Source organism: Anneissia japonica, unplaced genomic scaffold (genome assembly GCF_011630105.1).
Source record: "Anneissia japonica isolate Jap-2015-1 unplaced genomic scaffold, ASM1163010v1 scaffold288108_len519018_cov203, whole genome shotgun sequence".
NCBI classification, from domain to species: domain Eukaryota; kingdom Metazoa; phylum Echinodermata; class Crinoidea; order Comatulida; family Comatulidae; genus Anneissia; species Anneissia japonica.
In genome coordinates, this window is record NW_022728501.1 from 428,338 (window position 1) to 445,154 (window position 16,817).

The 16,817-nt window shown below is 32.0% G+C and overlaps 1 protein-coding gene across 3 annotated transcripts; it reads right to left on the reverse strand.

Annotated features, from left to right (window-relative positions):
- Positions 1-2,981: 2,981 nt before the first annotated feature.
- On the reverse strand, positions 2,982-11,518 carry LOC117114200 (CMP-N-acetylneuraminate-poly-alpha-2,8-sialyltransferase-like). 3 transcript variants are annotated; one of them, XR_004446310.1, is made up of 5 exons: positions 11,182-11,413; positions 8,733-8,849; positions 4,245-4,763; positions 4,093-4,155; positions 2,982-3,795 (listed from the first exon to the last, which is right to left on the reverse strand). XR_004446310.1 is itself a non-coding variant. In XM_033257792.1 (4 exons), the coding sequence occupies exons 2-4, from the start codon at positions 8,759-8,761 to the stop codon at positions 3,543-3,545; spliced, it is 801 nt and encodes a 266-aa protein (XP_033113683.1). In that variant the 5' UTR covers positions 8,762-8,849; positions 11,422-11,518; the 3' UTR covers positions 2,982-3,542. The 3 variants fall into 3 exon arrangements, 2 of the variants coding, with proteins under 2 accessions (XP_033113683.1, XP_033113682.1); XM_033257792.1 differs by lacking the exons at positions 4,093-4,155; positions 11,182-11,413 and adding an exon at positions 11,422-11,518; XM_033257791.1 differs by lacking the exon at positions 4,093-4,155.
- Positions 11,519-16,817: the final 5,299 nt, after the last annotated feature.

The following is a 16,817-nucleotide window of genomic DNA, read 5'->3' on the forward strand; positions in this document are numbered from 1 at the left end:
TTTTTTTTTCGCATTTAGCACAATTTTCTTCACTTTTTATTGTTATTAATATTAATATCAATTATTACTATCGTCATCATCATCATTGTTATTATTATTATTACTATTAGTAGTAGTATTATTAAACAAACATTTAAAGAAATTTGCAAAAGGATAAAAACATAATTGAACCACAGTATCGCATTTCTATCTTAAAAGACCTGGCCTGAAATTTATGGATTTAAGATTTTTTTAAATCATGCTTAGGCCTATGTGTTCTATTAGGGCTATGTATAACGGGTACTGATGCATATTTACATGTTTAGAAGTATTCATTTTGAGTGATCCCAGGAAAGAATTTGTATTGGCTCAAGAATAAGCTTTAAAATTTTAACAGTGTGTACAAAGGTTGGGGGGGGGAGCCGCGGCCCCCCCTGGATACGTCCCTGCCACCCACCATGGTTGGGGCTGAGGCAAGAAAATTTATGATTAGGGCACCTCAGATTGCCGGAAATTACACTCTCAGGCTTAAAATTTAAAAATAATTTTCTTTTTTTTCCATTAAAAAAATTAGGAGGGGGGGGGGACCTTGAATCTACTGCTTCCTGTTCAAAACATTCTTTATCAAAAATAGTCATAATCACGAAAAATGGGCATGTAAAACCAGATCACGTCCTGAAAACAAAATTTATGCACCTTCCCCTCAGCAGTTACTCGATGGAGTTTAATGTCATACCTAGGGAAGGGCGCAGCTCTGCTTTGAAAGGTGTAGGGTGGGGAGACATTTCATGAGTCCACACCTACCTGAGACCAACCATGGTTGGGGCCGAGTTGCGAAAATTTGAGAACATATTACCTCTAGATGGCCAGAAAGTGATACAAAATTCATCATCATCATATCACCATTATAATAGTCAAAATAAAGCGCCAACAAATTTTTTCATGATTTTTTATCACAGATTTTCGGCAATCATAGAGATCTTAATAATATGTGTGATGTACCATAGAAAATAAAGCTTAAAAACGTTGTCTTTAACGTACGTACTTTACAACCACCTTAGCCCACCATGGTTGGGGCTGAGGTGAGACAGTTTTAGGAAATAGTACCTCTAGATCGCCGGAAATAGTAAAATTTATCATCGTTGTCACATCACCATATTATAGTCAAAATGAAGCGCCAAAAAATTTCTCATGATTTTTTATCAGGGATTTTCGGCAACCATAGAGATCTACTTAATATCCAGGACAACTTGGGCCCAAATATACTAGGCTTCAACTACTAAAATAATTATGATCGACAAATCACAATTTTCCTTTTCGCCTTCGGCACAATTTTTAATATTATTAATATTATTATCTATTATAATCACCATCGTCAAGATCATAATTATTATTAATATTTTTATTATTATTATTATAAATGCTTGAAAAAGGATAACAACCAAACTGAACCATACAATATCACATTTCTGTATTTTTAAAAGACATGTCCTGGGATTTATGGATTTAAGACGAATATAATTTTTTTTGTTAAGTTTTCTAAATCCACTCCTTGAGCAGTAGCCGTTATAAACCCGAAAATTTATTTTTTACATTATCGTGTACAGTGAACAAATGATTAATCTAATGAATATACCACAGGGTTAGCGAGTGACTTTTGTTGATAGAAGTTTGAGCCACTTGACAGTATTTTAGTATACTCTTGGTTATCCTGTCTTCCCGAGTTTGAAACTCTAGTTCAAATTATACAAAATAAATGAAAAGAAATGAAAGGAGTCAATTAGAAATTGTACAAGCATTTAAACCAATGTGCTGATGCATATTTACATATTTTAGAGATTTTAAGTGATCCCTGGATAGAATTTGTAGGCCTGTTAGCTAACAAGAACACGCCGCTAGAAGTCCCCCAGTGAGTTTTGAGACGTTGACAGCGCTGTTTCAAAATAAATCCGATAAAATGGTCTATCAAAATGTTTATAGAATACAGAACATTGGGATAATGTTTTCTCTCAAAACAGTGGCGGATTTAGGGGGTAGGATGCCAGGTAGGACGGTCACGCATGAGTGATTCCGTTCCAGCGTCGTCTAACAAAAGGCTCCCTATTATCTACTTTTGTTATGAACTTATCACCTATTCCATTTTTTGTCTATCAATATCAATACCATCATTGGATTTTTGATAATTGTAATCCAATTTCCAATTTTGTTTTGTAAGCTTACTTGCAATATCTATTCACCTATGTCATTTGCCTATTGTCATCTGCAATTAGTACAACATCGTCTGCCCATAGCATTTCCCCATCCAAACACCATCGACCCTTACATCCAATCCACTTTTACGGTGATGAACATATTGAACGAAACAGGAGACAAAACACATCCTTTTTAAACACCTCTTGTTGACCAGAAAGAGATTAGTTATTAGTGTATCCCAAACTTTTCCTGTAATATCATCTATGATTTTCCAATTAGGCCTACCTATAGAGTCATTCCATATGGTTCCAACACACTTTTTTGCCCGACCCCCTTGAAATCGCCCAATAGTTTGCCTGTTGGGGGTTCTACCTAAGATAACCCCACGGTGAAATTTTTGGCTCCGCGCCAACATTTTCTAATGAGTTAGAGCAATTTGAAATTTTCATAAGATTTGGCTAAAAAACTCACCTTCTGACAGACAACTGCTGATATCTCTCTTGAAACTCAACGTATTGGAGAAATGTTGGTACCGTTGATAGAGAAGAAGATTCTCTTTCCAATGATATGCATCTCGATGATATCTGGACCATATGGAATGACTCTATTCTTCCTTGACTTTCAAATATCATTGCATATGAAAGAATCTGTATTGTATTTGTGTGTCTGCCCTCCAACGGAAAGTTAATAGGCCTAATAGCTTTCAATTGTTTTGAGAAAAGCCATGAAGAATGCTAGACTTTCCAGAATTTAAGAAGAAAAAAGATAGTTGGACCCCTACCCCCTTGGGGAAATCCTGGCGCCGCTACTGCTTTCATGTGACTTTAATTGGAATTATGATTTTTTTCTTGTAAATATAAATAATAATAATAATAAAAACAAAAGACAAAGTGTTGTGGAAAACCATGATCGCCGACGTCCTGTAGGGACATGGTACATAGAAGAAGAAGAAGAAGAAGAAGAAGAAGAAGAAGAAGAAGAAGAAGAAGAAATTATTTAATTATTAGCAACTATAATCTTTTTGTAAATGTAATTTTTTTATATTGGAAATTTTGACATTTTTGCGTAAATTTGATTAATTTTTAGCAATTTTAAAATTTGCTTGTAAATATAACATTTTCAGTAAATTTTTGTTTGACTGCTGTTGTGTGATTTTTTGATGTTTTGAATGTGCAATAAATACATCAAGTGTAAAAATAGGTCTACCTTCCACATGTTGATAAGAGAAAAACCAAGAATGAAATTCAGAATCATCGGATAAGCCACTGAATAATTAAAGAGTAGGCTTACAATCGCCAAGTTTACGTAATTCAAAAATGTAAGTTCAGAAATTCTGTATTTTAAACACATTTACGTAGTCTGTAATACACCTATGTATAATTGCACTTATCAGTAATTAGTCGAAGTACGCCTGCCTTATTAAGCCCTTGTAATTTTTTATGTTCCCCTATCATATCATGAGTATTTTTGAATGAGGCATTATCGTAGTAATGATAGGATAGTTGACGTCCACTTGCAGATTTCTGGAATGGATAAAATCCATAGAGTGTAATGTTTCTACAAAATGTAGCCCCTATTGAAAGCATCATTAACCCCGATGAAGCATGCTTGACTTTCCAGAATCTAAGAAGAAAAAAGATAGTTCATAGAGAATAGTCCTGATATCATCTTGATTTAACCCTATTTTAAAATTCCGGAAATACAATACTTTAATTACATATCGTCTAAAGTAATATAAGCTTAAGGCCAGGATTTTTCTAAGACACAAAAAAAGCATATTTGATGAAAACTGTTAATGAGATGCAGATTTTTAAATATTTAAAGAGGAAAAGGGGTAGTTACCTACCTTCTCTCCCAGTTCTGAAATACTCAACAAGCTGTATCTCATTTACCGTTCCCATAAAACGACAGTCTACCTACGTAAATACGTTCATTTAAACAAGTGGGACAAGCGCGTATCATTGGTCCTTTGTTCAATTTCCTCTTTGGGAGAGAAATATGAAAGGATGAGAGAATATGCCTACAGTATACCTATTATTGTTATTGTTTCTTTTGAACATAAACATACTTACGATGTTGTTGTTAAGGTATTGGCAGGGAAAGCGATACGGAGAGACAGTGAGTTATTTCTTATGTATTTTGAGAGCGCATAATATTGTTTCTGGCGAGCAGCGGGACTGAACACTTTTGAGTACCATAAGATTGCACCGTCTTCAATATCTTTCAATTTCTTCTTCAGTTCAGGTTCGCATGTCTTATTCTTTAGACAGTTTGTCATAAGAACAACTAATGCACCATTTATTGAAACCAAACTAGTTTTTTTCCCGACATCATTCTCGAATCCAGTGGTTGGTGCCATGTTGTTTCTGATGACGAACTCATGTTCGTCAATTTCACGTCCACATTTACTATCTAGTAAAACGCCTGAATTTCCAACGATGGCACATGATTCAAGTGCTGGCAAACGGGGAGAGAGTTTAGGTCGGACTTTTTTTCCTTTCCAATCTTGAAACATGTGACTCGTTGTCTCACCCTCGTGTAGTAGTATAGATGTATCAGCGTTAAATGTTTTATATTTATGGACTTGATTCCTGTTGAGTTAAATATAGTAAAGTTCATTTAACAGACAGTGACCAAATCACCAGAACAAGTGGAATGAGATAATGGCAAATAGCTGTTGCTGTGCTGCTACTATCTTCATGATGCTGCTGCATGCTACTGTTGCTCTTACTGATAACATTTACAGGCCCGTAGCCAGGGGGGGGGGTTATGGTTCGGGCGAACCCCCCTTTTCTAGCGAACCCCCTCGATTTTTTGAATGAGTCCCACTCGGAAAGAATGTCTGTTTTTAACTTACCCAGCATTAAATCAAAATTTAGCACCTAATTCATTATTAATAATTGGTCACCCGTTTTTAAATTGTAGCCTGCGATACAAGCCTACATTCATAGAATATCTTGGCTTCAGAAGTTCGGAGATTTAAATTGAACTCCGGCAAACCATGACTTTACGATAGCTCCCATAAGGATGGAAAACATCGATAAAAACCTTCACTGGCCTTTGGCTGAATGTTTGTAATAAATGTACCAACCAGTAACAAAACCGGTCTCCGTCTACCTAGAGTAAAATTAATGGCGCCACCAAACGAAGATAAAGTTTTGCAACTTAATCCACCAAATGCAGCTAAAGTTTTGCGACTTAATGATTGTGGATTGTGTGGTTAGTAAATTCCATAGCCATACTCTACATAGCTCACACTAAACTATTTGCTGATGGAGCATTTTTGGGAAATTGACTCTCCTTTTTTCCATCCCAAACAAAATATTATTAACAAATCAACATGGTCCATCTTCGTCTTCATAGCGAGTCACAAAATGAGGAAGTTTGTTTTCAACAGCAGACACACACAACAGAACGGAGTGCGTCAAAATCTAAAAAATACGTACTGGCATATTGTAATACACATTCCCTTGTTGTACAGTATGCCTCATTAACATAACATACACTGAGGATCGCCAACGAATTGGGTGGTTATTCACCTTTTACGATATGGTGAACCATTTCGATTAAAATGTTATAGTGATTATATAAGAATTAGATGAGTCACTGTCAATAAAACAATTCGCGAAAGAGGAGTATTCAAAATATCGGTACTATTATTATGGGACTAATCAGATGACTGACGCCGTTCTCCATCGACAATTGATTTTATGTGCATTATTTATCTACAATTCTTATCTACAGTATATACACTAAAGAATATTTACACTCACAATTTAAACAAGAAGTTACCAACAACGACATCTAAATAGCTGTGGGAAAAACAAATTATCAGTCTGCTCTCTGAATAATGATCGTAATTGAACAATAATGATGCAGCAATACGCTTGGTCAACTTGTAAAAACTCAGAGCCTTCTGTTGTTTGCCCATAAAACAAATTTTGGAGTGTTATACAGTACGATTTCAAAACATTGTCATGGCAATGAAACAGCTATAATATTGAAAACAAACAACTTGAAACAAAATCGGTGTACGAATTCAAATAAATATTTACAATAAATTTTAATTTTCAACTTGTTATCAAATTTTACGACCAATTTTTACATACATTTGTGAGTGCTGGTGTGTAATAGACATGCAAAGCAAGCATTAGCGGTTAGCTGTATAATATCTTTGAATATCATTTTAGACTGATTCATTCATATGCTTGGTCATCTTGTAATCATTTACTAATAGGGTGCGTATCTTTACAGTTTTAGACGTAGTATCAAATTTTAGTTGCCATAGACCCGGTTTCATACACACTCGCTAAGTAAATTTCAAAGGAAACTGTTTTCCCCATTTTTCATATTGTTAAATACTCCTATGCAATACTGTAGGCCCCTGGTATAAAATTGACAGATTAATTAGACACTCTGTAAAGATCGATTATGACTTTTTATATAATATTGTAGGCCATAGGCCTAATGTGTGTGAAGTACTGACTTTGTTAATATCGAATGGGTGAAATTGCGCACAAACTTCAAACTCTTGGCCTAACATACAATGCCAGAGGAAATGATATCACGTTTTAGTCACCAAAAAGATTTTCCACGGACGAACAGAGTAGGCCTTCTAATAGTATGACCCAAAGCGAACGAGTTTCTGGTCTCGAAAATCCAGACACTTCGTTAAGGCCTATACAGTACAAAATACTGTACAGTATATAATTCATTGAAAAAGCTTTAAAATGAAGGACTTTTAAATGAAGTTTATGTATATAGGCAATAATAATATTTTGCGAATTTTGGGTTTTTAAAAGCAATCTTCGGATTTTTTAGACCCAATCTTGGGAATTTTGATTTTCCCTAGTGGTCACGCTGCATTTAGAGACAGAATTGTACCCCGACGACATCAAACTAGTGTAGGCCTGGGCTTAAGTACAGTAGGACGTACTACTAGGCCTAGGCTTTTGTTGTAAAGTTGAAGTGCATGTAGTAGGATGCGCCATAGGCCTATATTTATAAAAAAAAAAATACATTTTGTTAATTATTATCGGTTGGCCTGGGACCTAGGCAGGCAGGCCAGCATTGCCGTCGAAAGTCCTAGGATTCGACGATAACGTCAGTACATATGTTTACAAACGCCATTGATTGGAACGTGGACTTATTCTTATTAATAGGTCCATGATTGGAATGAAAATAGACGAGCTGAATTTCGTTTGTTTTATGAACGATAGTATTTATCGAACATTTTATCTATATAAAAACAAGATTAATATTGTAGAAATTGTATTTCTAAAGATTCATATATAATTCATATTTCATTTGGTAGACAATAAATATTCAGTAAGATACTAAAAACGATTATTAATTCTGAAATGTGCATCAAATCTCAGCTATTATTAATCAGTATGTATTAGGGTAAAGTCTTAAAATAATAATTTCGAATTAGGCCTAGTAAACAAATAATTGTAATTAAAGTTTAGGTTCCCATGATGTCAGATGACATACGATATGATGCTATATTTTGGGCTCTGACTTAATTTAACGATGGCCCTGTCAGTTGTAGTAATGACAATATTTGTGCTTTTTTTAGCCATGTAGTAAAAATAGTAGGGCCTACTATTATTTTCAGTGTACAAGATGAGATTCAAGAAGAAGCTCAGCTCCTACTTTATTTTGTAACAGGCAGCTCTATTTGTTTATATAGGCCTACTGGAAGATTCATTATTTAAGTTAAAACAAGACAACACTTCTTAAATTTTTTATATACATAAAGAAGCACAATACATAATTCTTTGTAAATTACTTTATAGGCCTATAATAGCTTGTTTTGTTTTATAATAATAAATGTGTTGAGTATACTGATATTGATTATACAATGAGGTTTTTTTTTTTTTTTTTTTTTTTTTTCGGTGTGATTTAAGCATGCTAATTCTCAGAAAATATTTTATATTACCACCTTTTATTACATAGGTCTTTTTCAAAACATAACTGCTTTTATAACCTTATATAGACCCATTAAACACAAAAACTGCTATGGCTTCGGGGTTCGAACCCTCCCCCCGGGGCCCTTAGGCTGTCCCCTGGACCCCACGCCCAGAGAACCCCCCTTGAAATGGCCTGGCTACGGGCCTGATTTATAATATTAATACTAATATTAATGATAATAAAGTATAATATTGATAGTATTGCAAATACTAAGCGTTTGGCGGAGAGGTATATGTTCCTGTTTCTTCTGGCTGATAGTTTGTCTCCTCGAAAAAGAGGCGGGATAAGGGTCTGGCGCTGCACTGCGAGTGTGCAGCAAACCCCCAGGAGCCAGCTAAAATTTCCAATTTCAAATATTTGAAATTACAGTTCAACAGTAATAGGACTATTACTGTTGTCTTAAGCGCTGTCGAGACTATCGAATTTTATTTGACAAAAATATGCGACATGCCTAAATTTGGTCATGATGACATCACATCATGACCATATATAGGCACATCATGACTATAATTATATGGGCATTCAATAGTGTTTTTGCCAAAGAAATTTTCATAATCTGAACATAGCTTTAAATCTTTATGTCTTACCTGAACTTCAAAAATGCAGCTGGTTTCATATGAGTGGAATATTTTTCTACAAGGCTTTTGTTTTTCGCAGCTTCTACAGAAGGCCAATTTGAAACATTTTTTACTTGAGAAATAAGCCTAATTGGACACAAAAGGGAGAGATTAATGACTATTTTATTACATTGTAAGCAGAGTAAATTATGTGATTACATTTATGTTTTTATATAAACGATAAGGACCAACAAAACATACGGGTTGGCCAGTCCCGACCGAGACCAGGCCAAGATTTTTTTGTGGAATGGGCCCAAAATAGCTGTGTGGTATTTTATGCTACATTTCAAGCTTTTAATTAATGCATGCGATACCCAAGCCATAGATTATAGTAGTTGCATTACATTTACCAACCAAAATACATTACTGATAGTGACATGATCCTCTGAATGCCACTGAATGAAATAAATTTGCCGACCGACCGACTGATTTCGTATTGTTGGCAGTTAGAATAATATTGATTTGAAATACCATGAGTCAGCTGTGCCGCCAGACCTATCTCGAGTGCAGAAAATTTTAAAAGAGATACAATTTGAAGATGTTCTAGAAAAATATATTATAGTAAAATGAAGCGAGGGAAAGCATACCTGTCCATAAGGATTAAATTCAAACAAATGTTTCTCAAAAGAGTATAAGAATAAATGTAATTTGATATTTTTGTTTAAAATGTCATAATATAATAATGAAAGAGAAAAAATTTTTATTAATTACATGTTATTAATCGCACACTTAAGGTGGCGTCTCCACCTTACCAATCAATCAAGATATTACAGCTGCAAGCTTATCATATAGATTAAGCCCCATAAAAAAATATTAGTTTATCACCCTATCAAAGAATAGAAACTGATGAGGGAGGGAGGTTTTTTTGTTGCTAACCCTGCCCCCATTTTACCGATGTTCGCAAGTAAATCAATGGAAGGACAAATATATAAAAAGTCATAAGCATGGAATCAAATTTGTAATAAAAGAAGATGTTTTTGTTGTACCAGTAAACATATTTGCAAGAAATCCTGAGCTGTTCAAGTAATTTCCCCAAAAGTGATGAGAGAGGGGGTGATAAACTAATTTTTTTATGGGGCCTTATAGAAGAAACATTTTTTCTTATGTTAATAAAACAAAAATAATATTAAAGGTCAGATATTTTTTAATGTTTTTCATGTTTTTATATTGTATTGTATTTTATGCTCCCTGTTATTTGAGTTCACGCTGTTGGGTGAAATAAAATAAATAAATGATTCAATAAAATAAATATGGAATGTTAGATTACTAAGGTCAAAGATCAAAATAAGCATTTTCAGTATTCTAAAATAAAATTTTATTTAAGGTAAATAGAAGCATTTTCAGGCATTTAAAACCATAATTAAGTCCCTACAATTTTAGAGATAAACTGTAAGTAAATTTATAAAGATTTTGATGGATATTTTAATGTAATTAAGTCAGATGTACGATATCCGTTGATCATAGGACAACATTATTCATTAGAGCCTATAGATTAGAGCATATAATCTGATATAGAGATATGTATAATTATTCAAATTCAAATCCAAATTCAAATTTATTGTCCAAAAAGGAAATTACAATTGAGAGAAAGTCATTGCTCAAAAATTACACAATTACAGTATAAAAAAAAAATCAATATAAAAATACAGAATTATAAAGTTAATAAAATACATGCAAATTAACACATTAGAAATATCAAATAAATACATTATATACAATAAAATTTACATTGTAGAAAAATTAGGATGTTAAATTACATTATTAATTGATTGCACAAAGAACCTGAAAAAACTGTTAATAAAAATTGCTGGTTATCTAGGGTCAAATTTTATGAGTTTTCCATAAAGTATAATAAACCACAGTTAACAACATGGCTGAGGCACTATTGTGGCGTGGTAATTTAAGTATCATACGTAATGCGTTATTATAACAAACTTGCAATTTCTTCAACCATAATGATTCATATTTATGCAGAGGATTTAAACAACATGCATTTCACCTTATCAGAACATTTACTTAACTTTCTAGCAAGTGAATTAGCTCTTACACTTAAGCATCGATACTGCCGCATAATATCTGTATTATCTTTAAGCTCATTGTTTATAAAGTGTCCAAGATATAATAATAATAATAATAATAATAATAATAATAATAATAAAGCATATTTAAAGCGCTCTATACATAAAGTCACAGAGCGCTAGCTAACGGTGTATAACTCAATCCTCTGAGAAAAGGTGAGTGACACTTCAGTTGTTTTTTTAAGGCATCAAGAGATTTCTCTTTACGAATTAAAATGGAAGGTCATTCCACAGAGCAAGAGCAACAACAGCAAAGGATCTTGATCCATATTTTCTGCTCGGTACTTGACCTGAGTGTCCTAGGTGAATAACTAAAAATAAGTTTGGAAATAAAAACTCACGGTATCAGAATGTGTTTCGTATTTCTCTCTCTTGCAACCGTTCCGGGTGTTCTTGTCACATTTTGAAACACATTTATATTATTAGAACGTATCACATGAGTATGCGAAAATCCGAACTTTAAATTGTAAACTACGAACATAATTACACCTCCATGAAGTAGCAGCAGATATACCCTAATTATGTTTAAAGTCGATAGCCTGCTTATAGCCATTTTCTGTATCACATTCCTAGTTAATTACCTTCTCCATTTGGCGATGTTAACCTTCAGCCAGACGGTCAGCAATTACCGGTATTCCTTGTACTATTCATTCCACGTAGCAGATCATTGGACCATTGGTACAGTATTATTCTAGGACCCCGTTTGTAGTTGTAGTTTTGATTGGCTACGAATGTAGGAAAAAATGGCCCCGGTAAGAATTATGGCACCGGTAGAAATGTCACCAGTAAAAATGGCCCCAAATGACAGGTAAGTAAAAATGGCCCAAATGATAAAATTCTGTATCAGAACTGATTTAAAAAAAATCATTATATGTATATTTTTTAAACTGAAATAATTTAGTTTTTAAATAATCTAACATCAAATAAGAATTGCCATTTATATTTTACTTTTTGCAGGAATTACATACTGTATAGATAAAAAAATATGTCATGAATAACATTTTTTAATTTTTATTTTATTTTCCATTTAAATGTTGATTAATCAATAAATCAACATAAATCATGCATTTGTTAATACTGAAATAATTTAGTTGTGGCCAATTTCATGGAAGCGGAATCACAATTTCCAGAAATTTTTAACTTCAAACTGGGTATTGCTAAACCCCGCAAAAATAAGTTGTTATAAACATCATTTTTTTAATGAGATAAAAAGAGAGTCCTACAATCATTAATAAAGGGTTTGGATGAGGTTCAGGGTGTGTTTTTGGAGGTTTGCGGTGTATTTTCAGGTATTTTTCACACACAAAAAAAAAATTTAAAAATCAGCATTTTAACCAAAAAATAGGTTCTTATAAATTTATTTAATTTTCTTATTGATATATCAAGTGAGTCAATCGCAATTACATGGTTTGGTTTTCTACAGTGTGTTTTTTTGGAGGTTTGTGGGGCTTAGCAACCCTACCATAATACCTTACCCTCCTAATTACATGCTATTTTGATGATACATGGTGTATCAACAAACACAATACAAAATAAGAAACACATTCGTTGTACCGTAAGAATAATTGACAGAACAAAAGAATTCGGTGCTGTGAAAAGTTACTTCCCCAGTAGCACTTGTATTGATTATGAAAGATCATTGTATTTGTGAATTTGATGTGAATAGACTTAAGCCAGAGGTAGATGATAACGCTAGATTATTCTGGCATATTTTGATGAAACAGGTACAAAGCAAGAGGTGGGATAGGTACAGAACGAAATGCTAACCGTTGATCATCAAATGTAGCCAACAACCCCTCTTTTAAAAACAAACTTGATCGAATTGTTTGAATGTTGTCTTCAATAATAAATCATTGCATTTGTATTGCATTTGTTGATATGAAATCGAGTGTTTGACCTCTAAAATACTGAAAAGATCCTGACGACCAGCAGACTTCACCCCTCGCCGCGGCCTTGGTGCGGTGTACGGTAAAAATGCCTTCCCCCCACCCCCGATAAAATTTACTAAAAAATATTCTACCTATTCAAATGCTGCAAAATTTCAGAAATTGAATCAATAATCAACATAAATCATGCATTTTATTAAAACTAAAATAATTTAGTTTAAAAAAAAAATCTATGTCGAATAATTTTCCATGTATAGGGCCTATAATTTTTTACATGAATGATATAAAAATTAAGGAAATAGTCAAATGCTGTAGATTGAAAAAAATTAGTAATAAATAACATTATTATAGCCTGACAAAGTCATGTTGATAACATCAACGAAAGTTCGCAGTAAGTTTACATCAAATTGTACTTGGTTTATAATTGATGAAATAGTTCTACTTTTATTAACATTATTTTTAATTGCAACCCTTTGCATTACAAAAAAAAATCAGTAATTCAAATCATTAAAAAAATATATAGGCCCTAAATCAATCAATCAACGTAATATTCGTTTGTTATTTTAAATAAATCAATTTAATCAAGCAATAGGCCTAATTTGCGTTTTTTAAACAAATAATTTTTTGTTTTCAAACAGGCTAAACTGTCAAGTGAGTTATGGGATCTTGGTTATATTTTATCTTACTGTATGTGTAAATTCCAGATAAAAAAGCACAGCCTTTTGGCTGTCTGTTTGTATTTTTATAATTTTTATGAATAAAGACCTTGAACAAAACTAAAATGTTACTAAATCATTCAGTTATATTTAACTTACTGTAGTAATATAACAGAAATAAATAAGATTATTTAAGTGGATACGTTCATTAGTTATTAAAAAATGACCTCAAATTGTACTTGGTTTATAATTGATGAAATAGTTCTACTTTTATTAACATTATTTTTAATTGCAACCCTTTGCATTACAAAAAAAATCAGTAATTCAAATAATTTAAAAAAATATATAGGCCCTAATTCAATCAATCAACGTAATATTCGTTTGTTATTTTAAATAAATCAATTTAATCAAGCAATAGGCCTAATTTGCGTTTTTTTAAACAAATATTTTTTTGTTTTCAAACAGGCTAAACTGTCAAGTGAGTTATGGGATCTTGGTTATATTTTATCTTACTGTATGTGTAAATTCCAGATAAAAAAGCACAGCCTTTTGGCTGTCTGTTTGTATTTTTATAATTTTTATGAATAAAGACCTTGAACAAAACTAAAATGTTACTAAATCATTCAGTTATATTTAACTTACTGTAGTAATATAACAGAAATAAATAAGATTAATTAAGTGGATACGTTCATTAGTTAATTAAAAAATGACCTGTTATAATTAAACTAATAAATAAAAAAAGTGAAGGACTAAATTATAGCACATAAATTACAAAAACAAACAAAATAACGAACATTTTTAAATTGCAATTTTTAAAATATACAATTTAGTAATTCGAATAATTTGTTATAATTCATTTTTTAAATATCCAATTTCAAATAAGTTGCCATTTATATTACTTTTTGCAGGAATTAGGTAAATAACATTTTTTTTTAATTGCAAAATGTTTTCATTATGTTAAATATGTGATTAAAATATCTATTGTCATCAAAATTATACTATAGCAGCTACTGTATTCTGTTTGTGCATTGATAATGTATTATTTAAGCCAGAGACCATGATAATAAACGCTTCATTCCAAGAAAAAAAAACATAATGAGATGTGATTAAAATATCTATAAATGTCATCAAAATTATACTATAGTGACTACTGCTAGTCGCCTGAGCCATTTTTAGGATTTTGAGGTTCTAATATATTATATTTCACAGAGACATGGTGTATCAACAAACACAATACAAAATACGAAACACATTCGTTGTACCGTAAGAATAATTGACAGAACAAAAGAATTCGGTGCTGTGAAAAGTTACTTCCCCAGTAGCACTTGTATTGATTATGAAAGATCATTGTATTTGTGAATTTGATGTGAATAGACTTAAGCCAGAGGTAGATGATAACGCTAGATTATTCTGGCATATTTTGATGGAACAGGTACAAAGCAAGAGGTGGGATAGGTACAGAACGAAATGCTAACCGTTGATCATCAAAAGTAGCCAACAACCACTCTTTTAAAAACAAACTTGATCGAATTGTTTGAATGTTGTTTTCAATAAAAAAATCATTGCATTTGTAATGCATTTGTTGATATGAAATCGAGTGTTTGACCTCTAAAATACTGAAAAGATCCTGACGACCAGCAGACTTCACCCCTCGCCGCGGCCTTGGTGCGGTGTACGGTAAAAATGCCTTCCCCCACCCCGATAAAATTTACTAAAAAATATTCTACCTATTTAAATGCTGCAAAATTGCAGAAATTGAATCAATAAATCAACATCATGCATTTTTTAAAACTAAAATAATTTAGTTTAAAAAAAAATCTATATCGAATAATTTTCCATGTATAGGGCCTATAATTTTTTACATGAATGATATAAAAATTAAGGAAATAGTCAAATGCTGTAGATTGAAAAAAATTAGTAATACATAACATTATTATAGCCTGACAAAGTCATGTTGATAACATCAACGAAAGTTCGCAGTAAGTTTACATCAAATTGTACTTGGTTTCTAATTGATGAAATAGTTCTACTTTTATTAACATTATTTTTAATTGCAACCCTTTGCATTACAAAAAAAATCAGTAATTCAAATCATTTAAAAAAAATATATAGGCCCTAATTCAATCAACGTAATATTCGTTTGTTATTTTAAATAAAATAATTTAATCAAGCAATAGGCCTAATTTGCGTTTTTTAAACAAATAATTTTTTGTTTTCAAACAGGCTAAACTGTCAAGTGAGTTATGGGATCTTGGTTATATTTTATCTTACTGTATGTGTAAATTCCAGATAAAAAAGCACAGCCTTTTGGCTGTCTGTTTGTATTTTTATAATTTTTATGAATAAAGACCTTGAACAAAACTAAAATGTTACTAAATCATTCAGTTATATTTAACTTACTGTAGTAATATAACAGAAATAAATAAGATTATTTAAGTGGATACGTTCATTAGTTATTAAAAAATGACCTATAATTAACTATGACTATTAACTAATGACTATTATAATTAAACTAATAAATAAAGAAAAGTGAAGGACTAAACTATAGCACATAAATTACAAAAACAAACAAAATAACGAACATTTTTAAATTGCAATTTTTAAAATATACAATTTAGTAATTCGAATAATTTGTTATAATTCATTTTTTAAAATATCCAATTCCAAATAAGTTGCCATTTATATTACTTTTTGCAGGAATTAGGTAAATAACATTTTTTTTAATTGCAAAATGTTTTCATTATGTTAAATATGTGATTAAAATATCTATTGTCATCAAAATTATACTATAGCAGCTACTGTATTCTGTTTGTGCATTGATAATGTATTATTTAAGCCAGAGACCATGATAATAAACGCTTCATTCCAAGAAAAAAAAAACATAATGAGATGTGATTAAAATATCTATTGTCATCAAAATTATACTATAGTGGCTACTGTATTCTGTTTGTGCATTGATAATGTATTATTTAAGCCAGAGACCATGATAATAAACGCTTCTCATTCCAAGAAAAAAAAAACATATGAGAGCACCTTAGCTCAGTCGGCTAATCAGGTGGTAGTCACTATCTGTGCGTGGGCTGAAGTGCAAGTTACGATAGGCACCGTCTTTCTGATAAAGCGTTTAAGCCGTTGGTCCCGTGTGCATAATGGTCCATGTGCACGTTAAAGAACGCAGTACACTCTTCAGAAAAAATAGGAGATTGTCTCCCGGTGTACTGCCCAATCACCACCAAAAGGACCCCACTGAAAATAAGTCTTCTTCAGACTTTCGTGGGTTATCCTTGGTGTTTACACCGAATAAATCCAATCCAATAATTTATGTTGATTTATTGATTCAATTAATATATATTTATATTTATAGACACACACACACACCCACACACTGTATTTACCCTTCTTTGATGATTTATATATATATATATACATATATAT